Source organism: Balearica regulorum, chromosome 5 (assembly GCF_011004875.1).
Source record: "Balearica regulorum gibbericeps isolate bBalReg1 chromosome 5, bBalReg1.pri, whole genome shotgun sequence".
NCBI lineage: Eukaryota > Metazoa > Chordata > Aves > Gruiformes > Gruidae > Balearica > Balearica regulorum.
Genome location: NC_046188.1, coordinates 39,054,278 through 39,075,581, shown reverse-complemented (window position 1 = coordinate 39,075,581; position 21,304 = coordinate 39,054,278). Strand labels below are relative to the sequence as shown.

The 21,304-nt window shown below is 43.4% G+C and overlaps 1 protein-coding gene across 5 annotated transcripts in view; it reads left to right on the top strand.

Annotated features, from left to right (window-relative positions):
* Positions 1-13,308, top strand: part of MAP3K9 (mitogen-activated protein kinase kinase kinase 9) — a 68,577-nt gene extending 55,269 nt beyond the window's left edge. Inside the window, exons 11-12 of one of the 5 annotated variants that reach the window (XR_012835699.1) lie at positions 542-5,511; positions 11,936-13,308. Coding sequence is in view for 3 of the 5 variants with exons in the window: in XM_075754267.1 (XP_075610382.1) it covers positions 542-1,023 (482 nt within the window). In the remaining 2 variants the exon portion in view is untranslated. Of the gene's footprint in view, positions 1-541; positions 11,332-11,935 lie in introns of those variants that run through there. The other 4 variants (XR_012835700.1, XM_075754269.1, XM_075754270.1 and 1 more) reach the window with 4 other exon arrangements.
* Positions 13,309-21,304: the final 7,996 nt, after the last annotated feature.

Sequence of the window (21,304 nt, the reverse complement as noted above, 5' to 3'; positions counted from 1 at the left end):
CAAACAAAACCGCCAAAAAAACCAAACACCATCCCCCACCCCTAAACGAAAACAAACCAGGAGGCGTCCAGAGTAGGTAGTGTTAAATGGCTCTTCCAGGAAGTTGGTCCTGCTCACTCCAAACAGGTGTCACACATCCTGTTGTGCAAGTGTCTCCCTGATCCATTCAAGCTGTTAATGGGTAATGTGTCCTCCGAAGGATTTGGAGAGTCCTCACCTCTGGTAGGATGTCAAAGCCATGCTCTCCAATCTGAAAATTGAAGAAAGCAAAAGAGAGGATGAACAAAACTTGCTGCTTGTGCTAGCCCAGCGAAACAGGTGTCTTGCAATGTGTTGAGAACAGTGTAGGGATAAAGAAGCCAGTTATCCACTTTAGATTGGCGTAATCTTGAAGATAGGGAGTTTGTAAATTCTGAATGGAGGCTTTCTGCTTTGAAAATGTTTTCACAGTGTACATACAATAAACTAAGATCTGTTGGAACCGTTTAGCAGTGACATCTAACGTGTTTCCCTCTTCTCTTACATTCTCTGTTTTGGATAGGTGTATTAAAAACACCTAGTCCAAGTAGAGATCCCAATGAGGTTCCTCGCCTGCCAGACCCCAACCTTGTTTTTCCTCCAACCCCAAGACGATGGAATGCACAGCAGGACCCCACACTGGAAAGACCCAAGACATTGGAGTTCCTGCCCCGGCCACGTCCTGCAGCCAGTCGGCAGCGGCTCGATCCCTGGTGGTTTGTGTCACCCAGCAATGCCAAGGGTGAATCTTCTGCCAACAGTTCAAGTACTGATACTCCAAGCAATCTGGACTCTTGTTTTGCTAGTAGCAGCAGCACTGTAGAAGAGAGACCTGGACTGCCTGCACTGCTTCCTTTCCAGGTGGGTCTTCCTGTAGAGGAGCGGACACTGTTGGACATAGATGCTGAGGGGCAGAGCCAGGACAGCACCATTCCGCTATGCAGAAGTGAACTTAACACACACAAAGCTGCAGCATATGAACTCAAGCAAGAATTCTGGTCTTAGTATGAAATCCAATGGGGACAGTGAGCCCCTCTAAATTCAATCCTACTTTTTGCACTGAGAATGCACTTTGAAGACAGATGAGATGGAGGGATGCTACAGAGATCATATGGTGCTGCCTCTGCTGAAGCATGTGGTGTTCAACTGTCTGATTCTTATCTGCAGTTGGATGTAACTTGGCAACTCAAAGCTGCTGACTTTTGCTGTGGGGTTTTTCTGTAGTCTTCCCTGCCCTCTTATTGCAGTTTGAATTCTGCAATGAGCTAAAATTATCATATCAAAGTCTTTGTTACTGACCTTGTAGGATTTGGCACTTGCAGTAAGTATATTGGTATCTATCCTGGTATTAATCAGTATTTTCAAACCTCAAATATTACACTATAGCAGACACCAGTGTTTGATGTTTTCCCAAGGAATCCAGGACAGAAACAAGTAAACATCTGGAGACTACCTTCTCCGAAATATATTCAGATCATTAGATAGGCCTGGGAATCACGGTACCCCCACTGAAGGAGCAGAAGTAGCTATCTTACACTCACTTGTCCTCTTTTGCTCATGTGGCAGTGCAAGGTGGAACAGGTTGCAGAGGAAGGGCATGGCATCTCCACTGATGGAGGTCTTAGAGAACATACGAACTAGACTGTTGGGAACGAGTAGGTGTAGTTGATCCTGGCTTCAAGGCAGGTTGGTTAGACTTCAGTGATCTCTTGAGGTCCCTCTCAGCCCTATTTTTCTATGACCCTGTGCTTTCAAAATGATGAGGGCTTTATGGTGTGGCTGTTTATTCTAGTTTGATTTTTTTGTTTCAAACTTTGGTTCCATCAGCCTGCTTTTCCCAGGCTCATAGTCAAGCTGCCTCAGCTTTGGGAAGGGAATTAGCAGGAACTCTTTCTTAAAGCTGTGTTGGCTTGCAGGAGTAAGTTGTGTGTCCCCCAATATTTTTTTTTTTAATTATTTTATTTCCTGTTTTTCCTCCTTTCGTACACTTTTTAGGAATGGCCCTTGAAACCTAAGACTGTTCTTATGCATGCGGATACTTGTTTAAGGCTCTTTTGAAATTGAGGCTTATGTTGTTAGTAGTTGGATTGTGCAAACAGGAATCAAAACATCTGGATTCTGTTTTATTTTGTCACTGACTCACTGTGTGACCTTGGGCAAATAATGTAACCTCTGTGCCTGAATTTGCCCATCTGTAAATAATAGGGATAATACCTACCTCACAAGGGGAGGGGTTGGGACATACATAATAGGTATAAAGTCCTTTGAGATCTTTGAGTGAAAGGCACTGTAGACAGGTAAAACATTATTCTTCTTCAAATATGTAAAAACTCCTAACTCTGGAGCAAGAACAGACCCCTGTCTTGAAGGAGGAAGTCACACAAATAAAGTGTGCCTATGCTTATGGTTTTCTGTACAGAGACTGCAAGTGTGTCTGTGCCTCTGCAGGTATATCTTACTGGCTTTAATGAGAGCGTCACTCTTCCCCAGTTTTGGCATTATAAATAAGGGATGTGGCCTTTACATGAGTGTAATAGGGTAGTCTGCTTATTGCAGGGTACAGCGTATCTGTTCACACTTTCTGTACAGATCTGTGCTCATTTTGCTAATCTGCTGACCATTTGGGTGCAAATAACTGATTTGACATGCTGCCAATGCAGTGCTCAACCTGCTAGGGAAGCCCAGTACTGTTGTGAAGACCGTGTAGCCGAATACTTTCTTGCAGCTGTCAGCACAGAGAACCTGAGTCTTTAGATGCTTGTAACCTGATGTTAAAAATCAGTGTGTGGGGGGAAGTACTGTACTTACGGGTTTTTAATTCTGCTTGAGGGCTAAAACCAGCATGTTGCCATTAGTCAGGTGCACCCTTTTTCCAAGAAATTACAGTATGGTTTTCTGTAGAAAGGTCACACATTTCTTGTTTATCGTGTTCCATGAAATGTGTTTAATGGCAGAAGTACTTTTTGCTGCCTTCCCCAGTGAATGCTCCAGAGCTAGCCTTAATAATGTTACACTGACTGCTGGAGCTGGATAGACTGTTGACTGGGTAGACAAGGTATTCTGGTGTAGGGCTAAGAGACTTATGTTTCTGACGCTTTTGTTAAATGTAGGTCTTCAGCATTTTTGATTTCTTAAGCATTTGTCCTCTTGCTTTCCATTTCAGAAAACTCAGTTTGTGATCCTGAGACTAAAAAAACCGCAAAACCCCTCTGAACAGATGGTTCATATCGATTGTGCTATAGAAGTAAACTCAAGAGGCTGCCAGAGGGACTTGAAGCAGGAGATTAAAACTCTATTTTTCCTAGTCTCCCTTACTATTCTGAAAAGTCTGAAACAAAACTGGATCAGCTGTTCTGAAATTTAATGCTTTTTGTGCAAAAAGTATCGTTACGAAAGTCATAGGAAGCATCGTGTGCTCTTCAAAGACATCTCCTGGAATAGCTGCATTCAACCAGAAATCTTTAAAACCTATTTACTTGTGTGGAATGGGAGGTTACATTTCTAGGTCACATTGGTTTAACTCAGACCACTAAGCTTTCTCATAGTTGACTAGTTGCTTTCACCAAGTGAACCATAAGGTTTCTGTCAAGTTCCCAGCAGGCAAGACAGCTCTAAAGCCAAGTTGTTCTGTCACCTCTTTTGCTTAGGAAAGTTGAGGATGAAGTATCAAAACCCCTTCCCCCTATCTCCCTTTTAGGTAGTCAGTTGGTGAAGGTGGAGTGTAGCTGACCTATTAGAAGTATTTTGCTCTGAAGAGCATCTTCCCTAACACCAAATGGACATTGCTACATCAAAGGAACTGGATAGGACAGATGACATGGAGTCAAGGCTCCACATCAGGGTTTCCAAACTAGATATTCCCTACTACAAAGCTGCTAGAAAGACTAGGTAGAAGCATAATTTGGTCTGGGTTTTTTTTAAACACTCCTTGGATGCAGTGATTTTCATTGAATCTAGCACATGAAAGAAAATGAGGTAGTCTTTGAGCATCAACCCATAACTGTCTTCCAGTTGGAAGTCCTATAACCTAAGGTATCAGGCAAGAGGACTCTGTTGTAGAAACAAAGCTATTGGCTTTAGCAGGTGGTGGGGTATTCTCGGACAGGCAGAGGGGGCTCGCAATGCAAAGAGCCATCAGGTGTTTTACCTTATGCATCCCAAAAGCTGTTGCAACTGGTGTCCTGAGGCCAGAGGCTACGCACATACTTAAACTAGCTTGTGACCCCTCCCTATATCCATCTATCCCATCCTGGCTTGATTTCTCTCCTTTCTGATTTTTTTCCTTGCCAGTTGTGGGAGCTGAGGTGCTCCAAATCTCCAAAGGTGTGCTTCACTGTAGTCCACTAGATACTGAGAAGATATGAGCCAGTCATCTCACAGTTTTTTCTTTTTCTACTGGTTACTATATTCCCATTTGTCAGGGAGACAAAAGTTTCAGACTTACATTGATTGACATACCTTTCTAGCAGTGTTCTTGAGGAAGATGATGAAAATCTTGCTATAAAAAAATTCTAATAAATGTCTTGTTTCTTAAGTATCTGAAGATGTTGCACCTTTTTTTTATGAGAAAATGAGAAAAAGATAATCTGAGAGGGCAAAATCACTGAGCAGTCTAAAACATAATGACAGAAGAATGGGGTAAAACGTGTTAAAATAATTACAAGGCTCGAAAAGAGGAAGTGACAAATTTTTAACTGATAATAGCAGTAGTAAGATTGTTGCTGAGAGAAATATTTCTAGTCTGGAAATACATATGTATTTTCTTTTAAATAGCCAGTGTCAATATATAGCCCTAATTTATGTAACCGATGTGCTGATTTAGGAATTAGAAAAAAGTTTGCCAGCCCTTCAAAGTATGCTGTCTTTATAGCCTGTTTGTTTTTTCCTGTAAAATTGGGGGGAAAGCACAGACATAGCAACCAGTGCAAAAAAAAAACCAACAATTTTTTTTTTTTAATAAATGTCTACTGGCTTCACAGAAATTGAGTGTGGGAGAGGTAGAGAGAAGAAAGCTTTTGTGTCAAAACTAAGGTGATAATAGCTGTGGTTTTTTTTTTTTTCTAATACTGTTGCTTCCTGTGGACTGCACAATGCTCTTTTTTGCCACCAAGTAGGTCTTACCTCCTTTCAATCCTTTCAGAGGTGCAAAAGTAACTTTTTATAGTTTGGGTTTGTTTTTTTTTTCCCTTCAGATTATTATTGCAGTGGGTTAATATTCAGTATGGGGCAGGGAATCTCAGTGAAAATATTCTTTTTTGTATTGGTTTTCTAACAAAGTGAGTATTTTCAAAGTGAATTTTGCATTATTGATGTGGAAAGACCTGTTCTGGTTTGGCATGCTTTTATGATGAAGTATTTTTCTGTACCTCTAGGAATGGGAGCAGTTGCCTTCCTCTTCATAGCATGCTGTTATCTTAAGACTTTATGAACAATACTGCATAGAGGTGTTACTTCGATTTGTAATGAAACCGGATACCTCTTATTCTGCTGAAGGTGAGGCAGTAATGGTCAAGTAAAGAAAGGTCTTTGTCATCTGGAGTGTTCTCTTAAATAGAAAATTACAGGAAACCTCCCATCTTGAGTCACCTTTCTATCTCGAGCTTAACTTTTATTTGAAAATTAATTCATCTCTGTGGGATGAATATGGGAGCTGGAGTCCCATTAGATGTATGGAACCAAACCTAATATTGTATCCCAAAGTTAAGTAATAGCTTACTAGTTTTGTAAGTAATTTTAAGCTAATATGAATGGTTTTGTTTCTTTTGGGTTTTTTTGATACCTTTCTCCTTGGAAAAAGTGTATATTGCTTTCTAACCTTTTCCATGCACTTTGGAAATATACTCAACAACTCTTACCAACTCTATGGCGAATAAGGAGGCTGTTATCTTGCACAGTGATGCAGGTCCTCCTTTTGGCTTAACTTTTTTCAGTATGAAACAAGGACACCTATATTTGAAAATGAAGGTTTCCAATCTTTATCCTGCTACTGCAGAACAGTTTCTTACCTTCCATATTTATAATTCACTTCAGGCTATAATTTGGGTAAAAACTGGACATTAAGACTGAGGGGATAGGCATGTGTTAAAACATACTTGCAAACAAGCAATAAATACAGCATGTATGTGCAAAGAGAACCAAAACATACTCATGCTGTCACAGAGGAGAACTTTCAGACTTTGTAAACCTTTGGTTGATCATGTAAGAAAGATACCTTTAGGAAAGAATGCCTTCCTATGTTTTTCTGTTAAGTTTCCTATTGTAAGATTAGAATATGGTGGTTTGCAGAGGCAGTGGTATTGTATCAAGCTGGACAGAAAGGATCTTTAACCAAATTTTAATTTTTTTTTTTTCTATTGCCAATCCAGTTTATGGTTTAGGTTTTCCTTTCTTTTGTTGTTAGCAAACGAGTCTTCAGAAGAACTTAGGTTTATTGTTTCCTCAGACCTACTTTCACAATTTCATGATGCAGTATGGAAATGCATTTACGACTTATTCTGTTGCTCCCTCTGTTGAACACGCTAGTAGAAAGACACATGCTGCATTTAAAATGTGCATTTGCTTTTATTTTTTCTCATGCTTAGCTTTTTTAAGCAGCATTGCCATTGGTCAGAGATGAATACAGCTTCTGAAATGACCTACATCAGCTTTATTTTTATATGTTAAAAATAGTCAGACCCCGGCTAAGTGGTGTGTGTGCGTAAATAAAAGGTAATTTCACACTGGGTGGTGGGTCTGATGTAGCTACCAGAATTATTACTGGTCCTCTCTGACAAGGATCTCCTTTTTTTTTTTTTTTTTTTTTTTCAACTGGAAAGTCTTCAGCATTTCATCAATGTTTGTATACAAGAAACACATTTAATTTCCTACTGTACCTGAGTGAAAAATCTTTCATTCTTTAGTTCTAAATGTCTAGGAGCATAATTTTCCTACTCAGAATGGCTTCTTGGACAGTTTTGTTTGTTTGTGTTTTTGTTTGTTGGTTTTGTTTTGGTTTTTAAGCCTGTGAAATACATATGTATGTGTTAGGTGCCTTCTGTCTCACATGCCTCCGTGCTAGGGCCTGAGATTGGTTTTTTTTGGAGGGAACTCCTGGTTGTAGCTTTCAGTACCATAGTGTTCTTCATAACACATCAGGCCAAATACCAGCACAGTAAACATTTCATGTCCTCCCATTTACTGATGTGCATACAACCCTGTGGAAAGAAGTGCACTATCACTGGCTCTCCTTATCTCTCAATTGTAATTCTGCTCCTGTCCCACCTTTATTGGTTATTAATTCTCGTTACCATAGTACTTGGAGGCCTAAGACAGAAACCAATACGTGGTTTAGGTGTGCTTTGACCTAAAATGTTTCCAAGCTAGAAGCATAAGCCACAACTGGGAGAAGTGAAAGCAGAGGTTGGCAGGAAATGGTGAGTAAGAGTGAAATTATCCTCCTTAATGTAATAAGCAGTCAGAGGACAGAGGGATACTAGCTGCTTGGTAATCTCTTGGCACCATAGGTAAGTTGGGTCCTAAAGAAGAATTTGAGGAATGTGTAGTTACTTAATTTCTGGTTGGTTTGTTTTATTTTACCCTGAGCTACCTCATTTGTAGAGATGGAATGGGAAGAAAGCGTAAGTTTTGGTAGGAATTGCTCTAGGTAGGCAGTTGAGGCTGGAATGGTGGGAGGACAGAGGCAAACACTTGTGTTTGACTCTGACATGGAAATTCCTGATGGAAAAATAAAACCAGCAATTCAGTTTTATAAGTTAAGATTATACTTGCTTTTACTAGGTATGTCTCCAAAATCAACAATAAATGACAAGGCAGGGCATTTTTTTTGATGGTTTCTGACCTGTGGAAGAGCTGATTGTCCACAGACCGACCAAAAGATGGTGATTTCATATCAGCCACTACTGCTTTTAAAAGTGAAGGTCTGTTTTTTTGAAAACAGATTTTGTAAAATAATCTCGTGTGCTCTTAAGGTGTATCTACACACAATCCTGATTGTTTCCCTGTATTTGCAGTATTGTTTTTCTAACATATAAGATCCTAATACAGTCCTTATTGTATCTGAATGCTAATAATGTGCAGACAGCCCAATATAGCTAATACTGAGAAACCATGACACGTTTTTAGTGTGTAGTGTAGTGGATTTATAAGCTCAGCTTGAGGTGGGCTACTGTTAGGTCCGTAGCTGATGGGTCAGATGGATGCACAGCTAGCAAAAGGGGGCTTAGAATGAATCTGCAGGAAGAATGCCAAAGTTTTATTTGCTCGAAATAAATTATTTGAAAAATAATCATGTCTGTGGGGAAAGGCCTTTCATTATTCAGAAATACTTTTCTAGGATCTTGTCCATGCTCAAACTTTAGCTCCCAGGATAGCTAGTGAGAACCTACATTGTGCTCAAAAGTTGTTGACTGAAACCCCAACATAAGACCAGAATAATGCATTTTATATAAGCTATTTCAGAGTGATTGACATTGTCTCCCTGTTCTACCTTGATTGTTCCAATATAGCATTTTCTTAAGAACAGACATTGAGGTTGGATAAAGCTAACCTCCTTGCCTTGAAGAGAGACATATGGGTCTGAGAAAGAAGATTGTTCTAGCTATGTCCTGATGCTTTTGTGTCTTGCTCTCTTAGCAGTAGAGGTTATAATAGAGCAGAAAGGCATTCTGGTGTTTTTCGAAGCTTCGTTGATAAGAATGCTGCTAACAGATTTCAGTAGATAAACGAACAAGTTCTTTGGGAACCCTTATACTTGATTTCTCCTCATTGAGTTTCGGAACAAACCTGGCCTCTGATTAGTGTTTGGCATAGCTCAGTTGCACACTGAGCTTCTTGAGTTTAGCCACATCTAGAGAACTGAGCTTCTTCCTTGGATTCTTCTGGAATTTGTCGATGTGGCCACTTCTCAGCTTGGGTAATGTGTTTTCTCCCAGGCCCAGTCTGCGTCACAAAATGAGTTGTCACCCTCGACTGACTGCCCAGATATTCATAGTAGGCTTGGTCTTCTGTCTTGCAGGCTTTAGCGAGCAGCTCTTAAAATGTCAACAAGGTTAGAATTTGTATCTGAATAGGGCAGCTAATACCTCTGAGCTGACTTTTCACACTGCATCTCAAGCAGATGTTACTGCATGAGTTCTGCCATTACTCTGTTTCCAAGATTATCTTGACAACCATAACATCCGGAAATCCTGGACTGTAAAGAATAAAGCCACGGCGGGGGGCGGCGGGGGAAGGAAGGAAGAAAAAAAAAAAGCATATGAGTGTTTGCCAGTTGAATGGTTTAGTTTGGCCAATGCTCTTTGCAGAGAGTAAAATCTATTCTTGTGCAACATCGATCTCTTTGGGGGATGGCTAAATTCGAAGTGGAGAATATACCTAGATCAACTTAAAGTCAGTAGGGACCAGTGCCCCTCATATTTGGCAGTTAAAATAAGAAACCACTTAAAGCCAAGAACATCTAGTAGTAAAAGTTCATATTTAGGGGAATTAACTTTCAAGTTAAAAGGCAAGAGGCCTCAATTCAAGAAAGCTCTTCACATACTTAAACATCACTGAAGTCAGTGGAATGTATCTGTGGGTCAAAGTGCACAAGACCCCAATTCAGCAAAGCTCTTTTAATCTAAATTGGGGGATTGTCCTGTAGAGATTAATGGTGAAGGACCAGGCTCTGGACTTTGATGGTCAGAGGGAAGAGTCAATTTACCTGAGGAAAGAGTTCCTTCGCAAGCCTCTGGGTAAATGCTGGTTTGATTGCTGACTCTTGTGGCCTTTCCATGACTGCACATGCCATGCCTATTTGACTGCTAATTTTTACCATAAACAGGGTGAGCTTTGAGAATGTTTTTTGACACAGGAAGAAAGAGCAATGACTTCTGCATTAGCAGATTGCTAGCTGCAAAGGGGCAGTAAGTGGTGAGTGGAGCTTGTATGTGAAAACATCAGTTTAACCTGAGGCCTGTTCTCAGGTGTTTTTTCTTATTTCAAAAACGCATCCCTCCAGGCTGGTGGACAGACCTGACAAGTTCAGCAGTGATCAACACCCACCACTGTTACTAGAGTTCTTGGGTTCTTGTTCGTCAGCTGTTGGTGCAGCAGTCCGTGCTGGTATATATGATTTCTTTGTCATAAATTCAGGACAAGCTGGAAATATCTGAGATATAAGCCTCTCGAGTCAGGCAAAATATGGAGTGGGCAGGGCAACAGTGGTGGAGAAATCAGGGAAAATACCTGTGCTTTTAACAATGTCTCTTCTGTGGCTTTGAAAGTCCAAGAATTTCTCAGCCAGAGAATGTATTTCCTCCCTCTTTTTATAAGCTACTTCTTTCTTTTGCCTTATTAATTGTGGATCTGCTCCTGCTTCTATTTAAAGCCAGACACAAAAATCGGTGACCTGACTCTCCTAGATACAATGTTGTAAATCTGAAGAACCAGGTGAGTAATTTACTCTAGTGTAAGGTCATGCCCCCATGTCTGTTCTTCTGAGATATGGGATAGTTCCTGCTTGTGTTGAAATCACTGTGTGGAAGGTGTTGGGTACTTCATAAGGAACTCCAAACTCTGCAGGACTGGGATTCATCTTACAACTTAAGTATTTCAGTCTGGTTTTGGAGACCTCTGTATGTCTTCTGTTCATGGTGTTCAAAAGTCTGTTGCTATCGAAGTAGCACCTGAAGGTATGTTTTGCCCGAAGAACCTGCAATGAAGCAGTTACATTAGCAAACGGTAATGTACCCCAGAGTTGAGTAAAGTAACGGAGGCCACCAAGTTTTTCTTGTTTGTGTGATGAAACGTTGTCAAATTAAGTGATTTGTTGGAGCCTTCCTTTAACTTCTGTACAGCAGTAAGCTTAGAGGAAAAGAAGATTGCATTATTTTTTAAAAAGCTTTATTTGTGACCCGGACTTGTTGCCTCTGACCCTCTTGGGCTTAAATAGTTAAATTATATTAATGTCCAGTTTGTTTCACTGTAGGTAACACATCAACTGAATACTCTTGTGCATAATCTACTGTATCTTTCCTCTGTTCTGTGTCAATGTATTATGTGTATTTGGATTACAGTTCTTTTTTTGTATTAAATTATTTTATGTTATAGAACAATATTTAAGCGAAGCAAAGAGCTAATTAAAGTTGTTGGCGTTTTTGGGATTTCTTTTCTCTTTGCTCTTTTTTTGGATGTACTGTAAATTGTAAACCAAGGATGCCAAGCAGGCTTGGTTCAATGGCTAAAATTATTGTATTACAGTGTAATGCTGATCTAGGCCTTGTCTCAACACTAGAGCACACAGACTTGAATAAAACTGTTATAAAAGTGATTGTCTTTAGGCCTCGAGTTCTTGGTTTCGTGCTTTAAATAATTTTGAGCAGATGTTTAGAATAGCAGTAGCATTACCTTGCTCTGAGGAATTAACAATTTTTCTCAGTGCCATGAGAAGTTTGCTTTTCTTTGCCTAGGTATTTCAGTCCTGATCAGCTATTCCAGCTCTGGGTCCTCCATAGGGTTTTTGAAATTGTTTTTGCGAAATCCCAGACAGCTTAGTGCCCGGTCTTGGCACACGGTACCTGTCTGCTAACCCCTTTCTGGCTTTTCTCTGAACAGGGTAATTAATTGCATACCATTTTTACTAAGGTTAATATTTCTGTTCTGTTAGCTTAAGATTTTTCTATTCTTTATTTAGTATCCCAGCCAGAATGTGAATACGAATGCCTGGATCTGGAGCTAATGCAGTAACACGTTGTGTGCATGATGACATTTAACAGATGGTTTAGATTCACTTCTGAAGCTGTGCCTTTGTCCCTGCCACATCATTCAATGAGACACAGTTGCTTGAACAAGGACCTTTCCAAGCTGTCTTTCATCGACTGTCGGTGGGAAAGCCAGAACAACGTGGTTTTGATTCCTGGGTTCTGTGTTTCATTCCTAGGTTGTGCCTTTGCTCTTCTCTGCCATCAAGCCATCATTTCACATTTCTCTGCTTTAACAATGTCGCTGCACTAATGAAGGACTATGCACGACGAGAACTTAAGCTTCATAATTTCCTTTGAAAAGAGATTTTTCTCTAATGTGGGTATGTGCAAGAAATTCTACACCCTTCCAGCAGATAGAGACTGAACAACGCATAGGTAGACTACCTTTAGTCATATATTCCATTCAAACTGCTGTAGTGGTGGGTTTTGCGATAAACTGGGAGGAGAGTGGACAGGTAGTCAATTAAGTTTAGTTAGAAATAATAGCATGCAAAATGAATCGCCTTTTCACTTGTTTTAACAAAAGTTGTCTTGCAATGTTCTGTCTTTCAAACTCTTTCCCCGCCTTCTCCCCAAAGCCTGACTGCCTCAAACTATAACAAATATTTCTACCTTCTGTAATGTTTTACAGAGTAGGATTCTGTCCTAAAAGAATCAGATTTTCTAGCTGAATTTACTCACCTGTCACAACCATGAGATTACCATCATGTTCAAGCTGCCTCTTCAGGATCAAAAATCTAGATGCATCATGGCAGAAAAATTTCTGCCGGCAAATGCAGCCTCTACAGAAAATGGCAGGAACACAAAGCACTGGGGCAGGACATAAAAATAAAACTAGCAGTTTTCTAAGCAGGGGAGTCTAACCTCTTCTAGCAGAGAGGGAGGATCCTAAACAAAAGCTGCCAGGGTCAGCACGGATGCAGAATGAGCACACCAGCAGTAACTTTAGTTTTTCATTTGTTGATGTGTAGGCAAGCGTTGGGCATACAAATTCTGCAGGGCAAATCTTATGTAGGCCTTTAGCTGTAAAGACGCTCAAGTGAGAAAGTCATTGTCTATTACATTATGTTCCTCTGAGGGCACATGCTGGAATAGTACATGTAAGTGGTGCTCTGAAAGCCCACTCATACCTTGGTGAAACTTCTAGTAGCCTTCCAAGGCTAAGTAGATTAAGGAGAAAGAGGGCAGGCTTTCCTATACTATGCAGCTGCAGCTCATGTCATATAGATTAATCTGTTTCTAGTGAAATTTTGACATGCTTGGCCCTTTTTATGTGGAAGAAAAGGGAGAGGTTGTCCTGCTAAAGCTAGGCTTAGTAAGAACCTAATTGTGAAATGTTTGCAGGCATATTGATAGCAAGGCTCAAGCACATGTCTTTAGAAAAAAACTGCTGGAGTGAACATGGCAACAACAAACATCAGAGTATCTTAACAAGGGTTAACAGACTTTATCTTCATGCTTGGACACGATGCTACGGTTTGCTCTGGCAGGCAAAGAGGAAATAATTGTGGCTAAGGATGAACAAAGCTCTGGAGCTTTCAAGTAGACTTCAACATGCTTTGTGGCTCTTTACTGCTTAATCTGAAATCTTATTAAATGGCATGTGATTTAGTTTCTGTTAAGTCCTCATTAATTTAACAAAGAACAAATCCAAGTGGAATGAAAAGAGGCAGGATCAACTGATGGCACTCCAACACAAAGTAGAACAAAACCATAATCACGTTACTAAGTATAACCAAAGCCCATACACTTCATGCCTGCAAAATTTGCTCTGAAATTTATTCCTTTCTCCCAAAATCATGCTCTAGCATCTTAACTTTAATAATAAAACATGGGTTTGAATATTTAAAAAAAAAAAAAAAGCATGAATGGGGTTACCTATCACAGATTGCAGCCAATATTAAAAGAACCATCTGTGATGAATGTGAACATTTGATGCCATTGTGTTCTCCAGTGGGACCCTGAGCCAGTAGTTGGAGAACTGGTCATTGTACAAAGAGCTTACTATTTTTGCAGCAGTCTGGCACTTTTGGTTTTGGTGATCTTCCAGTAGTTGTATCTGGCTCTTTAGTATATTTTTTTTTTTACAGGTAACCCTAGATCTTGTAGGACCCAGTCAGAGGTAAGAGGATCTTATAGGCTGGTGTGCATTCTAAAGAAGAATTGTTCTTGAAATGGCTCATGATGATGATTTGTGACTGGAGAAGCTGGGGCAAAGGAAGAGGTATCAGATTGGGGGCACAGGAAAGAGGCAAAAGGTGGGAGATTTCTTTCTGCTTTTCTGCCCACAGAAGGGAAGGGATGGGTGGAACAGCAACCAGCACTGAGGAGAATGGAGATCAGAGCTTTGCTGGGATGCCACAGGAAATAAGGAGAAACCAGCAGAGTTGCTACAGAAGAGGAAACACCCTGGCTGATACCTGATCACGCAGCTGGTTTCCACCAGCAAAACAGAACTTGGGGTCCTAAATTCCAGTTGCTCTTGTCCTGAAGAGCTCCTCATTCAGAGCTTCCACATTTCCTCCTTATCCTAAAACAGAGCCCTCACTCTTCATGGGCTGCTTCTCTGCCCTTCTCCAGGACTACCCTCACTCACTCAGTTCAAATTTCCTATCTTCCACCCTGTCCAAAGCTGCTGCTCCCAGAGCCCTCCTAAACAAGCCTTCTAGGTCCCTTGCCTTAAAGTCTCTGTACTGGTCTCTGTTGCTGTGCCATCCTTTAGTCACGGGAGACTGGTAACTGCTCTGATGGTAACGTGTTGCAGCATCTGTGGAGGAGAGTCCACTTTCCACTCTGCTGGAGTAGAAAAGCAAGTCAATCCTGAAATACTGGTCTGCTCAGGGTGATTTTGAAGCCAAAGAAAGGAGGTTTCCAGAAAGGACCGAACCTAGGGTGTTCACACCCTATCTGGTGTGAAAGAGAGGTAGAATTTGCATCTCTTTCTGGTTTTGAGGGTAGAAAGAGCAGGGTAAATGACAAGAAGCAAGTAGAGCAGCGGAGAGCTGCCCCATCATCAGCTTCAGGTCTCAGCCCCTGCCAAACTGCGAGAGAACTTTGTCTCGATAGACCCAATTATCTCACTGCATCTTCTTCCAAACGAGCAAATGTCAGTGGTGTCTCTGGGCAGGAAGAGCCTTTCAGGCAGGCTCTGTAGCACAGCTGTAATTTCTCCTACTTCTGCATTTGTTATTTCTGCGGTGGTTTCAGGACTATTTCAAGTCAACACTGAAAAGATTTTAAATTCAGACCTGCCAAAGGCAAAACCAAACAAATTCCCTCCTTAGGATGTATTGCACCAGTAATGTTGCTAACTGATGAGCAAAACTCCAGGTATACATATATAGCTTTATTAATTTAAAAATTTTATTCTACTCATCTTGTAAAACCATCCACATAGTCCCACAGCAAGTGAAGGTTTTTCTGAAGATCCTGCCTATGCCATTGCTCTTAGCGGCAATTATCTTTGGTGGTGTCAAGGTTACACCTGTAACGTTTTGGATTTCGTTAATGAAGTTTTTGTGTCAGGGAGCAGCAATGTCAGGTGCTACTCCATAAGGGAAGATGAGCTGGAGCAAAGGGTGACGGCAGGGCAGCGGCCTCAATGGTGCAGTCCCAGGGTACCTGAGCAAGGCGAGCAGCGCAGGGCCAGTGACAGTAACCAGGGCTGGTCCCAGCCCAGTGACTGCCAGGCAAGTCCATAGGGGTAAGGCAGGTCCAAGGTCAAGGCAAGAGTGAGCCTGGGTCAGCAAGGTACCTGGGCAGGCATAGCCATGGCCATAGTTTAGCTGAGGCAAGGACCATGGGCAAGAAAATGCAGCTACTTAGTGAAGGGGGGAAGGCTGCGATGAGGTTTCTCACAGCTCTTTTCGCAGCAGCAGCAGCAGTGTCCAAGGCCACGCAGCTGCATCTCTCCGAGCTGGCCTTGAGCCCAAGCAGCCAAACCTCTAGAAGAGGGAAAAGAAGTTCCAGAGGCTGTTGGGAATCCAGGGGGCAGACACCTGTACAGTGACAAATCCATTATAGGTCATAATTACCTTGGTTTGTGTTTGTCTAGTTCTGTAGTTCTTCACTGTAACCAAGTGCAGAGGAAGAGAGGAGGGCCAGGACCCAGGAGCTCTCACTACCGCAGGGGGGTTCAGAACCTCAGCTTGCACTCAGTCTGGTGGAAGAAGCAGCTCCTGCAGCCTCAGTGCTTAGTGTCTCCAGTACGAACAGCTGAGATTAAAACCATTCTCTGCTGACCTCTCCTCCGTGCAATTTTCCATCTGTATAATTCAAGCTTCTTGTCTGCAATCAGAAAGCTTTCTTTGGAGCAGTCTGTCATAACTGTGTTTGCCAACTGGTTTCTCACCTGCATGCAATTCTGACAGAAGGACCACGCTGTTCTTGCAGCCACGTGTCACCTCTTCTGGGTTAGCCTGGAGTATTTTTCCCTTCGCAAATTACACGCAAGGTCAGAGCAGTTTTTTCTCCCTGATCAGGCACATGCTTTTAGGCAGTGCTAGTTCAAGCAATGAATGAGGAATCAATAGTATCCATTCTTAATTCTGAAACTGCATCACAGCAACTTAGTCTTCAGTGTTCCTCAACTTAAAGATCCGCCACAAAAACTGCTGCCTGCCAAAATGATGGTGGACAGTGCAAAACTGAAAGTGACTGGAGACCCTAGGAATTTGCTGTAATAACCTGCTATTTATGCAAGTCCTTTCTGGACTTCTATCTACATATTCTTGAGTATGGTAAGTGCTATCTAATATTTCTCTAGAACAACAGGGCTTTCAGGACTAGGGAGGGCCAAGGCAGAAGCTGCCATGAGAGTCTTTAAGCGTCAATAATGTTAAGTATTGTATGAGCATCTGGTAAGGGTGTTGGAAAAGGTTTTCTTTTCCTCATCTAAACTGTGCAGTGGTTGGGTAACAGTTGGCAAGCTTGCACACAAGGTCTCTAGAATAAAAGCAGAGCTTTGGGACCACATGGCTAAGGAAATCCAAGGACCTGACCAGCTCTGTGCAACTCCCATTTTTTCTCATCCAACAGGTAACTCCCCTAGGGCTGTATGGCATTCTGAGCCACCTCATTTTGATGCAGTTCTTACCACTTTGGGCTCCGTCTCAGACTGGCAGTCTTAAACCTGTGGCAGGCCCTTCGTAAATTTATTCTCCAAAGGTTTTGTGTACGGCTGTTTCCCGTATACGTTCTAAACAAAACCAGCTGAGGGCAAGGCATACTGGTCAGCAACGTCCCCATCAGCCTCTTTTGTGACTGAAGCACTATGCAAACCATCACTTTAAGTGTCATAGACCTAGTCCTATAACTCATACTGCCATTCTCTTTGCCAATGGGTCTGCTCCAGGTTGCTGGTACTGGCTGCTGGGATCCACCGTAGGAAAGCAGACTGAAGGTGGGAGACTGTAGAGCTGGCTGAGCGCTTGGAGTCATCTTTCTGATGTTTCCTCCACGGCTCATTACACCCCTCCTTTAACTGCTTTTAGAATGGGGATGTTTATTATACGCATACTTCTCAATAGACCGCAGTGCACACTATACTAGATATTTTTTTACTTACTCTGCATGTGGGAGTAAATGTAATTTAGATTATGCAAGGCTCTCGCCTTTATTCAGTTTTGTTTTATCTAAAGTGACCCTTTGCTAAATTGACTGAGATGATAGTTGAGTGTTTTTCTCGATGGGTAGCTAGAAGCTGCTCAGGTTTGTGTCCTGCGGTGACTGTGCGTATGGCACCTCTCTGCTGGCATCCTGGGAGGTTTTGCAGGTGCTGCCTGCAACCCGCGGCTGGGTCTATTCGCATCCCGCCCGAGGCTTTGATGGGACGAGGGGTTAAACTGCTCGGGCCCTGCAGCTCCCAAGGTGGGATGTCCCTTTTCTTGTCCTTCAAGGACGTTTGCCTGGCACCCTCCACCGTCATACCGAGGTACCTGGTGGACATGTCTATGCTTTTCAAGGCAGGCAGGGGAGCAGAAAAGCAGCAGGACTGGGCCAGAGCCGCTTGGTGATGCTGAGGCAGGGCCCTCCTCTTAAATGACTCTTCTCGTGTCTGAGTGCACATCACCAAGCCAGCAAGCAGTGTGGAGCCCTCAGTAGGCGAGGCACGCCTGTGTGGGTCCTTTGCTTGCTCGTGCCTACGGCTGGGATAGCACACGGGTGTGCGTAGCACTCTTACTGCACGGGTTGTACTCCGGGGGCGTCACTGTTAGCCAGAGTTTGACCCCATAGGGTCAATGCTCCCTCTCTGTGTCTGAAACTCTGTACCCCTACCTCAGTTCTAATCAGGAAAACAATAAACTGGGAAAACAATAAACTGTGAGGCCCACGCCTGGGTCCGAGCGGGTGTGCAGGGGGGCTGGCTGCCTAGCCACAGGTGAAGCAGAAATGTGCAAATCCTTTCTGACATTCTGCTCTGCGTCTGTCTGACACCCACCTCCTATCCCTCTTTCATCCTCACTCAGGGCTGTGTCCCTATCTTTGCTTTTTAATACAGCGCAGTGACTGTGCCACGTATTTGTTCTGTCATAGGAATGAACAAGGTATTGATCTAGGTCCTGACATCAGGCTGGAGTCTGAGGGATGTGTATTCAGTGTTGTTTTAGAGTTAAAGGGATGGGCAAAATACATGGATTTGAACATGCAAGGTGTATAGGATTCTTCACCAGCTGTGCTAAAGTGTGGATTAATTTTATCCTCACGACATGCTGGGAAAGAGTCGACGCTTGATCTCCCTGAAAGTCACCATAGGGCCTGGATAGTTTTCTTCCTTTCTAGAAGGAAGGGTTTTGGCAAACTCAGTGCTGCTGCAGCTGGGAACTGTGCTTAAAATAACCCTGAGGCTCCGGCTCAGATTGGTAGCCTCTGGCAGCGGCACTGTGGATTGCCAGGAAGAAACTGTTTGCATCCTCAAACTGTAGGGGATGTTCCTACTGGTGCAGAAATATTATTAATTGCTAAACGCTTTGTGCCATGACAGGCTGATAAGGAGGTGCATTTTCTGTAAAAAGGCAACCCAGGGTACAGAGAGCAAGGCTGTGCTGCTGTGAGGCTGGATGACTCAGGCTATGATGGTCTGTGTCCTGCTTAAGAACTTGAAGGGCAAAATTTGCTGCAATGACAGTATCATTTCTTCACTTTAATGCTCAAGAACATTTACCACATCTACATCTCAGTGCTATGCTGTGTCAGTGACGGGCCAGAAATAAACCAGTTTCTTTTACTGCGCAGGCACTAGACAATGTGGAAAAGCAGCCTTGCTCAGAGAGGCCATTAGGTTTAATCTCCTTTGGGTGATGTGGCAACCAGCAGCCGCTCTTGGGCACCAAGCACTAGGTGGCTATATGTGCTGTATGGATTTTGGTTCCCCTAGTCAGTCACAAGACAGAAGCCACCACCCTGTTCAAGACCTGTTGTACACCTGGAGGATGTTTTACCCAGGCACTACAAAGGGGTATCGCACAGACCTGCTCCCAGCCCAGCCACGCGATTGCTTTGGTAACCCTTCATCAACTCGCGTGACCTCCATTTTCCTCCCCGCGAAGGGCTCCTGCCCCCTCTCAGGAGGCTTATGGGGGTAGAGACTTCTCTGTGGGAGCAGGGGACCTCTCGTCTCTGAAGCCTTTCCCTTTGCTGGTAGGTGTGATGGTGGTGATGGGTTTTAATGACAGAAGATTACGTGCTCTTTTTAGTGCCAGTTGCCTTGCTCCTGGGCAGAACTGAAGCATGCTGCTCGGACGGGCTGAAAGCTCCTTATCTCCAGGACCGTGCAGCAGCTCCGAACATGAGCAGAAAGTGGATGTGAATACCGTAGCACCCATCCTGCGTAACCTTTCTGGGGCTTGTATTGGAAGACCTTGGGAACATGTGTGTATTTGCTTTTCCATTTTATGTTTTTAGTTATATTCTTTGTCCCAGCCCCTCATCTTTCAGAGTACTCAGCCTTTATATAAAAATAGATTAAGGGTTTCTTGCATGATTATTAGCCAAGAAGCAGTCTCCGATGCGGCTCGCTTGGTGCCGGCTCAGTGCAGATGAAGGGGAAGTGGGGAGAACAGCACGAGCAGGTGACAAGTCACGAGGGGCCCCGCGGATGTCACGACTCCCTTTCCGTTCAACACCCCTCGCCGCTTGCCCGAGGTGGTTGGCGAAAGGGCAGGGCTGTTCCCAGGGCGTTACGCCAGGCAGCAGCTCTGGGCAGTTTGCCGGTCCCAACCCTGGACGTAGCACAGGGTGAGGGAGCAGGTCAGGCTCTTCGAAGGGTCACACAGCCACGTACGGACAGATCAGGGCTGGGAACAGGAGCGAGGTTTGAACGTGCCTGTGTCTCTGACGGCTCTGGCTGACAGAGAGACTTGCTGATTGTTTTCCTGGCAGGATCCACGTGCCTCTCTGGCAGCTGAAAGATAAAAGGCCTTCTGCGGCTAGAAAGGAAAACATCCAGAGCTCCCATCTGGGTTCTGCTCCACTGGAGCAGGGCTCCACAGGGGAGAGACGATGCTATAAAGGATCTGTGGGAGAAATCGGCTGGGCTCCAGCCTGCGTCGCCCGGGCAGGGTGAGGAGCTGTGGGTCAGCAGGGAGCGAGCGCGTGCTCAGTCCCTGCACCTTGCCGCCCTCTCGTCATCCGGCGTGCAGCTTGTGCCGAAATTGCATTTCACCGAGGGCTTGAATTTTGCAGTAGGCATTCGGCGACTCGCCAGCATGAACCTACTGCCTTCAAAAGCTGAAAGATGCCGGCTTTCTCAGGTGCCGCCGGGCTTTCGGTGTTCCCTGTTCTCACATTCAAAGCAGCCTTACATGTAGGTCAAGACTTAGTGGTCAGACAGGATGCCAGCACATCCCAGTCTGGTGACTGGGCACCATGAAACCCTGCGTCTCGTTGCTAACTCAGGGAGCGATGAGCTCCCCACTTGCTCCCTCTTTACCTTTCCTGCCCTCCTCTTGCTTCCATGTGTACCCATTCATTTTCCTGATTCCCACCCAACCTTCTCGGATCCATTTCCAGCGCCTCATCTGCCAGCACTCGGTTTTGCAGCTTATGTGGCTGTGCCTTTGTCTGTATTTTCTAGCGGATGAGATACTAATTGGTGTAGATCACATCTATTTCCAGCTGAGCTGACTTTCTGTATTTATAGGCGCCAATCACAGACTGGTAACTAGGTACAAAATAATAACCAAGGTGAGCATATGACCGTCACAGAACTGGGCTTTGTTCTTGCAGCTGCTTACATTTGATTCTGGAATGGCTTTTCCTTTCTGCTTTTTTTCCTTCTGTTTTTCTCTATCAAGGCTCAGCCTTTTGTCAGTTTTGTGCCAGGCATAGGCTAAGGCCCGTGCTGATCTCCTCTGGCAGTGAGCATCAGGATTCAAATGCAAAATTATGTGCAGATTATGTGCTTCCAGCTCCTCAAAATGTCTTCCTGGCCCTTCTGGTTTCCGCAAGTTGTGCACTGGCTAAATTACCTCGGTGAGCTGTGAATTGTGTTTTGGCTACCCTTACAGGTCTTTGAGGTGGTTAAAGCCATAACACATCTCAAAGCC